A 14944-nucleotide genomic window follows, 5' to 3' on the forward strand; every position below is an offset into this window, starting at 1 on the left:
CGGCTTAGGGCTCGAAAACGGCTCGGAAGCATGAGTTAAAGACTCAGCTCAGCTCGACTTGGCTCTAGGGATCAATTGGCATGCAAGTTAGGGAATCGGGTCGAGTTGGCCTAAGCAAAAATGTGCAGATCCTCGGGGATTTTTAATGCCAAAACTATGTCATTTTTACACTGATATATAAAGCTGAAATTTGATTTTTTTTAGCAGATGCCTCTTCCTTTTTCTCTCTCTTCCCTTCTTTTCTTTTCCTCTCTAACAGAACCCAATTTTTGGTTAAATATTTAACCCAAAACTAGAAAATTACTCTGAAAACTAGAAAATTTGGTCGAAAAATTTAAGTTTTGCTGAAAAGTTCACCAGAATCTGGATTTTTTCCAAACAATTCCTAGAAAAAAAACCAAAATTCGAAAAAAAATTTCTAAAAATTCTAGGATTACTGCTAACACCTTCTAAACACTCTTTTTTCTTTTTACCTTTGTTTTCTTCTATTTCGTCCCTTCTGATCTGTGTACTCAAGCTTATATTTATAGGCATTGATCAGAAGAATTTCTTATCAATGCTGATTCCTCCTTTGATTGGGATTCAAAATTATCAATCTTTGAATCCCAGTCCAACCCTATCACCACATAATTCAAGGCAACTTTTTTTTTATCACCTAAAAAACTAATAATAAATCTAATAAAATAAAAATACAAAAAAAAACAAAATAATAATAACAATAATAAAATAAATAGAAGAATGGCCAATTGGGCCTGAAACCTGGGCCCTATTGAGTTGGGCCCATTGGCCTTAGGCACAAACCTAATTGGACCAAGCTTAATGGACTTGAGCCTGGACTAATAATGGTGTCTACACCCATTAAATCATTCAATTAAAATTACAATAGAAAAATGCACTAATGTATATAAACCGGTAAAGAAATTAAAAAGTTCATAAAATTATTTCAAAAGAAATAAATTTTCATCAATCAATCATCATTAATATTATCTCTTTATAAATCTACTAACAATAAATTATTGTTTAAACTTTTAATTACTTTTATTTGTTGAATACTCTAATATCTATTTTATTTTAATATGCCAAACATGTTTTTATTTGGTCAAGGAAATTATAGTCATTTACTATGCAGGTATTAAGTTACAATATCTATGTAGATTGTACACGTATATTCGTGATTAAACCAATATTCAATTATATATTCATGAACTAATTTACTATACAAACATATATTTATTGAAAATAAACCAATTCTTCAAGTTATAGTGTGGAACGACTTTATCTAAAAGTGCATATCAACTTATTGATTATTTAATTACTTTATATTGCAGGCTATATGGGTTATTGGACTGGAACTCGGGCTTAAATGAATAAATGTGGGCCATGTTGGTAGGCTATATGTGTTACAAGCCTATTTAATTTTTTTCCGTTTCTATTATTAAATATGTTATTATCGTTATACTAGACGAGGAAAGAGAGAAAATTATGACCTACAGTATCCGATATTCACCGATTGCAGTTATGTTGAGTATTCTACTAAGAATTACAAATGATGAAAAGGGGCATTTTATATGGTTTTGTCAAGAAATATCAGCAGTTATTCTCCTAGAATTCTTTCTTCTTCTCTCTTTCTCTTTCTTTCTCTTTGTTTTTTTCTTCTGCGATCTATCTGTTTTCGTTATTTTGGAAATTTAAGCTGTGTCATTTTGATATCAAAGCATCGACCAGGCAATCATGGTGGATGGAGTCCCTACTAGGATGCAAAGGAAATCCAACAAAATGAACAGGAAATCTCTAAGCTTTAGATGAAATCCAGTAGATCGATGCAAAGATGGAGAGGTAATTTGAGGAGATAGATGTAACATAGGTTTGGAGTGATACAGAATAAGCTACAAGAACATTTGAAAAAGTTCTTAGTAGCTCGATGTCTAACAAGCAAGAGGGAGACTTTGTCTCCGTTAGCAAAACACAAAGGAAGCGGGGAATAGAGCCTGTTTCTGATTGCGATACAGACAAATTTTCCTCGAGTGGAATGATGCTCAATAGTTCTTCACATTCAGATCAACCCAAGTACTTGTTTTCTAATTCATGTAAGTTGTTTAATGGTCATGATTTCAAGGATTGAGTTTTGAAACTAGAATATCACTTCAAGGTTGACAGAATACCTGCGATTATGTTGATTAACAAAGTTTTTTAAAAAATTAACACTTGTCTTATTAGAATATATTTATAAAAAAATTAACAATTTGATTAATTATTTAAATAGATATAATGAGTTTTTAAAAAGCCCAGTTCTTACCCATTTTATGATAAATGATACAAATTTTACACTTATTCTCACTTGTTCAAGTTACTTATTTGTTTTTTAAATTTTATCTATTTTTCTTATATATTTACAAAAAAAATAATTAATTAAAATTTTATGTTACTTATTTATGTTGTAATTATATCTTCTTACAATTATTCTTACATTCCATTACGTTTAGAATTGTTATACCTATTTTGTAGTTTGTGTTACGACACTTTTTACTCATTTTACGTCAAATGATATGAATTTTATTATTTTTCTTACTTGTTTATGTTACTTATTTGTTTTTTAATTTTTAGCTATTGTGCTTATATATTAACAAAACAATAATTAATTAAAATTTTACATTACCTACTTAATTAATTATGTAACAATAATATTTTCTTACAATTGTTCTTACTTTCAATTACGTTTAGAATTGTTATAACTTTTTCATATTATGCTACAACACATTTTACGCATTTTAAGGCAAATGATATGAATTTTACGTTTTCATCATTTATTTATGTTATCTATTTGTTTTTTAATTTTTAGTTATTTTCTTATATATTTATAATAATAATAATCAATTAAAAGTTTACGTTATCTACTTAATTATTTATGTTACAATAATATTTTTTATAGTTGTTCAAACTTTCCTTTACATTTAGAATTGTCATAACTCTTTTTTTATTTTATGTCAAATGATACAAATTTTATGTTTTTCTTTTTCTTTTAGTTACCTATTTGCTGTAATTATTAGATATTTTTCTTATATATTTTAAAAATAATAATTAATTAAAATTTTATGTTGGCTACTTAAATATTTACATTATAATAATATATTTTTATGGTTGTTCTTATCATCCATTACATTTAGAATTATCATAACTTTTTCTTAGTGTATTATGATACTTCTTACTCATTTTACATTAAATGGTATCAATTTTATATTTTTTCTCACTTGTTTACATTAACAATTTTTTAAAATTTCTACCATTTTCCTTATATATATAAAATAATAATTAATTAAAAATTTACATTGTCATCATAATTACTTATGTTTCAATAATATATTTTTACTGTTATTCTTACTTTTAGCAAATTTAGAATTGTTATAGCTTTTTTTTAGTGTGTTATGACATTTCTAACTCATTTTGTTCCAAATGATATTAATTTTATATTACTTCTCATTTGTTTATTTATCTATTTGTTTTTTAATTTTAGATATTTTCCTTTTATATTTACAAGAATAATAAATAATTAAAATTTTATGCTATCAACATAATTATTACCTTTGCAATATTATTTTTTTACTATTATTTTTACTTTTCTTTATGTTTACAATTGCCATAACTCTTTCTTAACGTGTTACAATACTATATATCCATTTTACACTAAATGATCCTAATTTACATTTGTTCTCACTTGTTTACATTATTAATTTATCTTCTAATTTCTAACTAATTTTCTTAAATATTTATAAAATAATAATTAATTAAAATTTTATGTTACCAATACAATTATTTATGTTATAATAATATATTATTATGGTTGTTCTTAATTTTTATTACGTTCAAAATTTTCATAACTTTTTTAATGTGTTACGACAATTCATACTCATTTTACACTAAATGATATTAATTTTACATTTATTCTCACTTGTTTACGTTACCGATTATTTTTTTAATTTTTAACTATTTTTCTTATACATTTACAAAAAAAATAAATAGTTAAAATTTTACATTCGCAACTTAATTATTTATGTTTCAACAATTTTTTTTTCGTAATTGTTCTTATCTCTAATTATGTTTAGAATTGTCATTATTTTTTTCTTAGTATGCAATGAAATTTTTTACTTATTTTACTTCAAATTATATTAATTTTACATTTTTTCACTACTTTACGTTACCTATTTGTTTTTCAATTTTTAGTTATATTTCTTATATATTTAAAAAATAATAATTAGTTAGAATTTTAAATTGCCAAATAATTACTTATATTACTGTTATAACGTATAGATCGTAGACCTACTACTAGACATGGATTAAAGGAGTTGCCACCAACCTTTTTTGTTTGGGTGTGATTGATCACTTGATATAAATTATAATCTACAAAACCAGATTTTAAGTTCAGAGTACAGTTACGCGTAGGAAAAGTTATAATACCCTCACAATGCCCATTCATAGGATGGTACCAGTTTAATTACAAATTATTCAAGCCTAAAAAATTTTTATGTTTTACCAAAATATTTAGTATTGAAAATTAATCTTAAAATTGTCCTAATAGTTTGGTAGCAATTTAAGATAATTTTCTCACCTCAAAAGTATTCATAAAGACTAGTGTCCCGCTCCAAAAATGCTCCATCATCGGATTTATTATAATATTTAATTTAGAAAAATCAATAAAGTTTCCCAATAGTTTGGTATGATTTACTTTGAAGCAGATCTCTCAATAATTTGGTGAGATTTTATTACCAAAAGATTTGTAAAAATTTTAAACAATTTCATTAAGTCTCCCAATAGTTTGGTAGGACTTAATTTATGAAGCAATCCTTTAATAATTTAGAGGATAAAAATTATTTTTTATTTTTTACTTTTTTTTTGGAAAATTGATTTATAGAATTTCCTAATAGTTTGGTGGATTCCATTTTAAAAATTAAATCCATGAAAATTCTTCAATAGTTTGGTAGAATTCATAAATTTATTTTGTAAAGATTTTTATTTTAAAAAAAGATTTTTTAATTTATTCTTTTAAACTTATTTGAAAAAGGTTTTTTATTTATTTCATATATAAGTACAAAAAAATCATAATAATAAGTAATGTATTTTTTTAACTTAAAATAAGAAATAATAAAAGTAAATCAAAATAAGAAAAATAAGAAAAATAGAATCAAAACAGAAAATGGAGAGGAAAAGGGAAAGAGATTATCTGCAATCGGGTAGGGTTGTGCATGGTAAAACACATAGATTTAGATGCCTCAAATTTTAAGCTTTTCTTCAGAAGTGTTTTGAGTATGTCTCCCTTTCTAAAATGATTATTTTTCTATCTTCTTTTTAATTGATTTTCAGAAACTGATGATTAAATCTCAAAAGCTGATAGAGAATTTTCAAAAACCTAACAAATTATCTAGAAAGCTAAACCCAGGAATCCCTAGAATGCAAAACCCTTATAGAAATTGAAATCCAAAAACACCAAATCCCAATTTTCAAAAATCTAAACAAACCAAACTTAAAACTTAAAACCTCTCGGTTACTAAACAAATTTCTCTCTTTTTCTCTCAAGAGTTTCTACACAATCCTTTTTTTTTTTATCCCCATTTGCTTTGATCACAAATTTATATAGGAATTCGTGCTAAATTAATTCCCCTTAAATCTATGATTTATTTGATTTTTTGGTTTAATGAGAATTGATTCTGAAATTAAATCCCAAAATCTCTTCCTTTCAATTTAATGTGAATAGATTATGGAATTAAATCCCGACAATCTCTCCACATCATTTTTAATGCCAATTAATTCTAGAATTAAATCCCAAAAATCTCTCAATGACGATAGAAGCCCAATTCCAAAAATTATTCTCGAACAAAATAGGGTGTTTACAATTACAATAATATTTTCTTACAATTGTTATTAACTTTTCTTATGTTTAGAATTATTATAACTCTTTCTGAATGTATTACGACACTTTTTATCTATTTTATGCCAAATAATACTAATTTTATATTTCTTCCCACTTGTTTAAATTATTATTTTATTTTTTAATTTTTAGCTATTTTCCTTATATATATACAAAAATAATAATTAATTAAAATTTTACATTACCATCATAAGTATTTATATTATAATAATATATTTTTATGATTGTCCTTACTTTTCATTACATTTAAAATCGCCATAACTCTATCTTAGTGTTTTATAATACTTCTTGCCCATTTCATGCCAAATGATACTAATTTTACATTTCTTACGTGTTTATGTTATCAATTTATTTTTTAATTTTTAGTTCTTTTTGTCATATATTTATAGAAATAACAATTAATTACAATTTAAAGTTGTTAACATAATTATTTACTTTACAATAATATCTTCTTAGGGTCGTTTTTTTTTTTTTTCATTATGTTTAAAATTATCATGACTCTTAATGTGTTCCTACACTTCTTACATTTTTTAGGCCAAATGTTATTAATTTTACATTTGTTCTCACTTGTTTACTTTATCAATTTATTTTTTAATTTCTATCTATTTTATTTAAATATTTACATAACAATAATTAATTAAAGATTATTTTGTCAATATAATTATTCATGTTATAATAATATATTATTATGGTTGTTCTTACTTTCCATTATGTTTATAATTGCCATACCATTTTTTAGTGAATTACAACAATTCATACCTATTTTACGCTATACGTTTCTTCTCATTTGTTTATATTACCAATACGTTTTTTAATTTTTAGTTATTTTTCTTATATGTTTAAAAAATAATTAACTAAAATTTTATGTTGGTAACTTAATTATTTATGTTAAAATAATATAATTTTATAATTGTTCTTAATTTAATTATGTTTAAAATTGTAATAACTTTTTTTAGTGTATTACGATACTTTTTTTAGTTTAACACCATATTATACTCATTTTACATAATCTATTTATTTTTCAATTTTTAGCTATTTTCTTTATATATTTTAAAAAATAATAATTAGCTAAAATTTTATGTTGTTAATATAATTATTTGCATTACAATAATAATTTCTTATGATTGGTCTTACTTTCTATTATGTTTAAAATTATCATAACTCATTTTTAGTATTTAGGATACTTTTTACCCATTTTATGTTAAGTGACACTAATTTTACGTTTTTCACACTTATTTACATTATCAATTTATTTTTTAATTTATAGCTATTATATATATATATATATACACACACAAAAACAATAATCAATTAAATTTTTATTTTTCCATCATAACTATTTACGTTATAATAATATATTTTACATTGGTAATAACTTTTAATATATTTAGAACTATCATAATTCTTTCTTAGTATGTTATGACACTTTTTACTTATTTTATGTAAAATAGTACGATTATTACATTTCTTCTTAGCTATTTGCATTATCTATATTTTTTTTATTAGATATTTTCCTTATATATTTATAGAAGTAATAGTTAATTAAAATTTTATGTTGCTATCTTAGTTATTTATATTACAATAATATTTTTTATGGTGTTCTTACATTTCATTAAATTTTAAATTATCATAGTTATTTTTTAGGTGTTACGACACTTCTAACATATTTTATGCAATGATATAAATTTTACAATTCCTCTAACATGCTTACATTAATAAATTTTTTATTACTTTTTTAAAAAGTATAATTTCTTTTATATTAATTTTTATCATTGAATGTATTTTTAACTATTTTCTTATGTATTTATAAGAAAATAATTACTTTAAATTTTACGTCATTAACTTAATTATTTACATTAAAATAATTCTATTAACATTTTCTTCGTTACATTTAATTATGTTAAAATTTTCATAACTCGTTTTTTAGTTTGTTACGATACTTTAATATCATTTTACATAAATTAATATAAATTTTATTATTTCTCTCATTTGATTATGTTAATAATTTTTTTATTTTTATTTAAAATATAAATTATTTTAACTTAATTTTTTTCTTTGAAAAAATTTTTATATTAATATTTTTTAATTTCTTTATAATTATTTTTATAATATTTTTAGCTATATTTGAAAATACCAAGTACATTAAATTTTTTTTTAAAATGAACTTTTTAATAATTATTTTTTATTTTAGGGTATTTTTCATAAACATATAATAAAGTGAAAAAAAAAAAAAACTATTACATAAAGTGAATGTTGTTTAAATTATGTATAAAATTTGATAAATTTTGTTTTGCATTCTCATTACTTGATAAGCAGGTTTTATCTTTCTTCACTTTTAAAATTTAATCAACGATTGAGATTTAATTATATAAATCTAATAATTATTATTGGCTGACCATATATATATGTATATATATGTATGTATACTGTAATTTCTTTGAGTTCAAAAAAATCCATTCGTGGTTTTAAGAGATTGGTCTCGAAAATATAGTACACTGAAATAGAAAACAACAAATATATAATTAATTAATTAAATTTTTTAAAAAATTAGTATTAAGGTACTTACCAAAAGCTCTGGTTTTGTTAAGATTATTATATAAGATTAGTTTCAACAATACTATTTTGCCTTGAATCCTTGACAGTATATTTTCTTAGTTTATGCAATACGAAAAAAGTTAATAATAAAAGATAAAAAAATTTGAAAGAAATTATATTAGTGTAAATGCTCGAAGCATTTGATTTAAAAATGATGATTACATGTATTTTCGACTTAAAAAATAAGTATGAATCTATCATTTTTCTAGTTAAAAAAGAGCTTTAATTTTACAAATTTAATTTCAAGAGTTAAAACTTAATTTTGATTCGTGATTTAATTACAACCTCAAAATCTTAATTCATAATATATAGTTGAATTTTATATTAAATATTTTAATTGAATACATTTATTTTTAATTAAAAATTGATCTCTATAGAAATTTGAAGAGAGATTGACATATATTTGTGTAAGTTTTACATTTTTTTAGTCTTAAATCAAAATGGTCGAAATTAAAAATATTATTTTTATTTAAATTATTTATAAATTAAATTTTGATATAAAGTAAAAAAAAAAATATATAAAACATACACCAATGCAATTATAATTTTCTTTACCAATCATTGTAATTATGAATGGAATACATGAAACTTTCGTAATAATTCTCATAATATAGTACATTGAAATAAAAAACAACAAATATATACAGAATTAATTAAATTAAAAATATATATATTAGTGTTAAGGTAATTACCAAAAGCTCGGGTTTTGTTAAGATTATTATATAAGATTAGTTTCAACAATTCTATTTTACCTTGAATCCTTGATAATATATTTTCTTACTTTATGTAATAAGAAAAAAGTTAATTATAAAAGATAAAAAATTGAAAGAAATTAAATTATTGTAAATATTCGAAGCATTTGATTTAAAATGATTATTACACCTATTGTCTACTTAAAAAATAAGTATGAATCTGTCGTTTCTAGTTAAAAAAGAGCTTTAATTTTACAAATTTAATTTCAAGGGTTAAAATATAATTTTGATTCGTGATTTATTTACAACTTCAAAATCTTAATTCATAATATATAGTTGAATTTTTTATTAAATATTTTAATTGAATAATTTATTTTTAATGTGTAAGTTTTATATTTTTTATTCTTAAATCAAAATGGTTGTAAGTTTTATATTTTTTATTCTTAAATCAAAATGGTTGAAATTAAAAATATTATTTTTATTTAAATTAATTATAAATTAAAACTTTGATCTAAAGTAAAAAAATATGTATATGCAAAACATACGTAGATGTGATTATAATTTTCTTTACCAATCATTGTAATTATGAATGGAATACATTGAAATTTCATAATAATTCTCATAATAAAAATGATAGTAAAAATATTGAATCAAAAGAAGAAGGATAAGGAAATTAAAATCAATAGACATTTTATATCGAATTCATCGAAGCTCATGGGGACTAATTCGGTAAGTATATTACATTAATTAAGATTTTTTTTAATATTATAGTTGAAAGTAATTTTTAAATTAAAATTTGTTTTTATCCGAACATAATGTTAAATAATAAAAAAATTTTGAGTGGAAAGGTTTTCAGGATGAAATTCATTATATTATCTTATATTTTAAATATTATTTATTTTATGTATATATTTTAAAATATTTTAATTACTTATAATAACTTTTAACAATAATATTAATATTTAAATTTTTAATCACATTTTTGTCGCACTTTTTAAATACATGTTTTCTAATCCTAATTTTTCAACAATAAAAACAATATTAAACTAGACGTAAATCTATAAGTTACTTGAAAATGAGAAATTTATAAATTTTTTTTTTTGCATCATTTGAGTTTTAGTTCTGTATGTTATATATATATATAAATATATATATATATATATTTTCCATTGAACATTTAAATCTAAATTTCTGTTTAACAAGTTTTTCCCACGCACGTACGAATGATAGATTTGACAGGCAATTTCAAGGGAATCTGAATCAAGATATCTGCAGACCAATTCCCAATATTGCTCATCACTATTCCAATTTTGATTCTTTCTCCATAGCTCAATCTGCTATCAAATCCCAAATTGAAAATTGACAGAAAACAGATTGTCAAGTTCATTAATTGACAATCGGAATAGCAATAAAAATCAAGCGATTACAATCATTTTTGTCAAAGGTTAATTAGATTAAGACTGACAACTAATGCAACTCTGTTCCTTACAAATGAAAGTAATACAAGGGTAATTAAATATTCCCAAAAAGTAAAAGATGTTAGTGGACTTTTCTTTCCAAATTGATAAGAAAACTACTTAATTCAGTGAGATCGAAGGAAAAAAGAAAAATTAAGAAGAGGAAAAACAGATATTGATTGAGGTTAAGCCACAATTTTAGAAACAAAAACAATCCAATCTTTCTCAGCCATGTTTGGATTTCACGAAGAAGAAAACAGTGTGCTTAGAACCCCAACAATAAAACCAAAAGATTATAATCGGGTTAAATGAAACATTGGTCTAAGGATCACATGTCATTTTTGGACTAATCCAACAAGCATATTGCATCAATTTATCTACAAGATACTTAAAATTGAGAAATCTATAATTTTTTTTGTATCATTTACCTATTATAATAATTAGATGTTCATTTATTAGTTTCGAATTCAATAAATTTTATTAGGAAAGATACAAATCCATTTAAATCTATTTATTTTTATTATTATCAAAATGATATTTTCATTAAACTAGTTTTATTTTTATGATGGAACTGAAGAATGGTTAAAAAACTAGTTTTCTTTGATGATTTTATCTCAACTTAAGCTTACTGTTATAATTTTTTGTAAGTCAGACATGATATGATTTTACACTTTTTCACTGTTTGGCAGCAGTTTTTATCTCAATTTTACTAGCCTAACTTAATGATTATATAATTTTACTTAGTGCACTAGTTGCGTACGAATAATTAAGTGAAGGAAATGTTCCTGCATGAAGCTTAGGTTTTCAACAGTAATATATTGTAGTTTGGAAAAGAAAGAAATTAAAGATTTATTATAATTAACTATGTTTAGTAATCTGACTATTCCAAAAAGCCTTGCACATTCCTAAAAGAAATTAAAGTCTAACCATTCTGATGCATATTCATTTCATTGTTAGCCTTTTAATTTCAATAATGAAATGTGATAATTATGTATCATTTTCAATACTAAAAAATCCATTAAAATTAAGTTAATTTGAGTATAAGTGGGTGAAAATTTTAATTAAATCAAGATTCTTCCATATAATATATTTTGTTACGTGGCTGAACATTTTGAGTAAAAAAAATTATTTAATAGTAAAAAATAATCTAAATTTGATTTACTATAGTTTTATTGTTGTTTTAATTGCGTTAGAATTGTAATAAACTTTTTGCTACGCTATTTTTTCCATTGAACTAGTTTTATATTTTATACAAGTAACACGAGCTATAGGCCTTGACATATATATATTTATATATAAAGTTCTTGAGCACAAAGCTTGACAGCATCAAATATCCATATAAAGTCAATAAAGATTTTATCTATATATATATATATATAGTTTTAAATCACAATGCTAATCTATATTAGGTAATAAGCTATTGACATCCATAAATCATATGATGCAAGGAACCCTTCTCTTATATATACTTTTATAATTCAAAATAAATTATTAGCAGTAGATTTAATTAGGTAATAATGAAATGGGCGTTTCTCCACCCCATTAAAAATCATCATTCTAATTAGAATTAAAAAGAGAAGCTATACTTGGTTAGCAATCGATAAATCATTATACCATTTCTTTGGCTATTGTGATTCAATACTTTACAAACTAAATATATATGTGTATATATATATATATATTCATAATTGGAGGAGCAATAGGAGCAGAAAAATTATCTTGGCTAAAACCACTCAAAATCAACTCTACAAATTAATCCCTTATATGTGCAGCAACTTCCAAAGCTTTTGTCACATGCATGCCCCTAAAGCCTCAACTGTTATGCATATATCAGTAGCCATGCATTTTTTTCGTTGGACTTAAACCAAGTACATGTACAACTTATAATTATAGGAGTGAATGCATGATAACTTATATAATATATAATAGCTTTTTGTAATCAAATATATATAAAAATTTGTAAAACTGTTGTATTTTGCTTACAAGGGTTTTCCATTTTTTTTTTTGTTCTTAATTAGCATCAATTAAAATAAAATTTATCTTGTAAAAATAGACAGGCGGTGGTGCTGGTGGAGACCACCGTACATGCTCATACTTGTATGCCAAATTTGATTGTTGCTGTTTGTGTGTAAACCAATCGTTTTAAAGCAAATCAATAAAGATCTTATTCATATAAAATTAAACTTAAAAACATAACACAGATAATTATAAATTGATTACTGCAATAGAAGTGGCAAATTACACATGTAAATCAGCATTCATTCCACTCGGGCTGGAAATTTGATTGTTGTCCCACAATTGTCACGAACATTCTCCTTTCCGACGTTGCATGATATCACCTTGATTCCTTGTTTATCGACGCAAACTGTGATCTCTGACAATAGATAATTACCATTTGGTTTCCTCACACATCGAAGGAGTGGAGTGACATTTCCTACTTTTCCTCTGACCGCATTGATGATATCACCTCTAGGAGCAAAACCTCCCACTGGAATTGCAGCTTTGATAGCCAAATCAAGGTCTACAGTACTCTTCATCAATTGAATGGCAGTGGAATAATAAGGCTGTGGCGGCTTGGCTTGGCAAGAACCGTGTTGCTGCCACTCATGCACCCAAAATTTCTCATTGTCAGCCCACTTACCAATGGAAGGCCAAAGTCTGCTCATGTCATTCTGTAATTGCGGGGGAAAAGATTTGAACTACAAAATGACATTTTGTATGTTAATAACCACAATTGCAAATACATCCAAATAATTAAGGTTAGAATAAAATGAAAATCGAAACAAATCGCATACCAAAGGTTTTGGATCAGCGACTGTATTTGAGCACAAAGTAGGAGTCAATCCAGAACTATTAGCTGGCCAAAGGCCATGAATCACTAATCTCTGTGGAAGCACGGTCAAGCCACAAGGATTACCAGAACAGTACCCATTTGGCCAGGTTTGAACCAGCCAGTGGTGGTCGTAGTTGCTCTGTGCAAGAGCAACAGAGCAAAGAGCTAGGAGGGGAAGGAGGAAGAAAAGCTTGAAAACATTCATTTCTCTTTTGATTTTTGTTTTCTTTTCAAGTTATTTCAAGTTGTGATGAAACTATATCAGGCTAATGTATTTATAGTCTTTTGGTTTTAGTGTTGGGGTCACAAGCACACTGTTTTCTTCGTGAAATCCAGACGAGGCAAGCAAAGGTTGGGTTGTTTTTGTTTGTAAAATTGTGCCTTAACCTCAATTAATATCTGCTTTTCTTCTTTTTGATTTTTCTTTTTTCATTCAATGTCACGGAATTAAGTATCTTTCTTATAATTTGGAAATAAAAATCCACAGACATCTTTTACATTTTGGGAATATTTCATTATCTTGTATTACTTTCATTTACAAGGAACTGAGTTGGAATGGTTATCTGTCTTAATCTAATTGAGTTTTGATAAAATTGATTGTAATAACTTGGTTTTTATAGCTTTTTTGATAGTCAATTAATAAGCTTCACAATCTGTTTTCTGTCAATTTTAAGTTTGGGATTTGTTAGCAGATTGAGATATAAAGAATCAGAGTTGGAATGGAAATGAGCATTGGAATTGGCCTGCATATATATTGACTGAGATTCTCTTGAAATTACTTATCAAATCTATCAAGCCTGGCTTCAATAGAAATTATAGATTTAATTGTTCACTGTAAAATATATATATATAATATGCAGTGCTAAAACTCAAATGATGCAAATATATATAATTTTCCCCTTTTCAAGTATCTTAATACTATTTTTTTATTTTTAAAAATTTAATTAATTAATTATATATATATATTTGTTGCTTTTTGTTTCAGTGTGCTATATTCCAGAAACCAGTCTTTTGAAATCACGAATGAATGGTTTTGAGCTAAAAAATATTATATATATATATATTTATATAGCTCTATCTCGGGACAGTTTTCTCTTTATTATAGGTGGTAGATCATACAATACACGACTTGGTCAAGCAAAACGGAGTTATCTTTTCAATCAATGAGTAGCTTAATACCTTCTTCAGTGTGTACTCACCACCAGAAGCTGGCTCTGAAGTTTCTCATGCTAAGAAAAGAAAAAGAATGCAGCTGCAAGAGATGTCATTTCTGGAAAGCTTGAAAACCTTTCACACCTAGTGGCAAGTATTCTGGTTTTGCATTCTCATTTTTGCTACCGTGCTGTTATATTGTTATTGTGATGTACATGGATTCGTGATATAACTTAATACTTTCATCCTTCATTAAATTTCTAGATATCATCATTTTAAATATGACACGAAAATA

The 14944-nt window shown here is 24.4% G+C and overlaps 1 protein-coding gene across 1 annotated transcript; it reads right to left on the reverse strand.

Moving 5' to 3' along the window:
• Window positions 1-12833: 12833 nt before the first annotated feature.
• On the reverse strand, window positions 12834-13726 carry LOC149513383 (extracellular ribonuclease LE-like). Its single transcript, XM_089748997.1, has 2 exons — window positions 13460-13726; window positions 12834-13363 (listed from the first exon to the last, which is right to left on the reverse strand). The coding sequence occupies exons 1-2, from the start codon at window positions 13700-13702 to the stop codon at window positions 12923-12925; spliced, it is 684 nt and encodes a 227-aa protein (XP_089605123.1). The 5' UTR covers window positions 13703-13726; the 3' UTR covers window positions 12834-12922.
• Window positions 13727-14944: the final 1218 nt, after the last annotated feature.

This window comes from Durio zibethinus, chromosome 19 (assembly GCF_047325235.1).
Source record: "Durio zibethinus cultivar Kanyao isolate XHJ-2024 chromosome 19, ASM4732523v1, whole genome shotgun sequence".
Lineage (NCBI taxonomy): Eukaryota > Viridiplantae > Streptophyta > Magnoliopsida > Malvales > Malvaceae > Durio > Durio zibethinus.

Bases quoted from the DNA above. Each gene is read 5' to 3' on its own strand.
- LOC149513383 (XM_089748997.1), bottom strand. From the start codon at position 13,702: ATGAATGTTTTCAAGCTTTTCTTCCTCCTTCCCCTCCTAGCTCTTTGC. The intron at 13,364-13,459 runs GTATGCGATTTG...GTCATTTTGTAG, and splicing joins TCGCTGATCCAAAACCTTTG to TTCAAATCTTTTCCCCCGCA.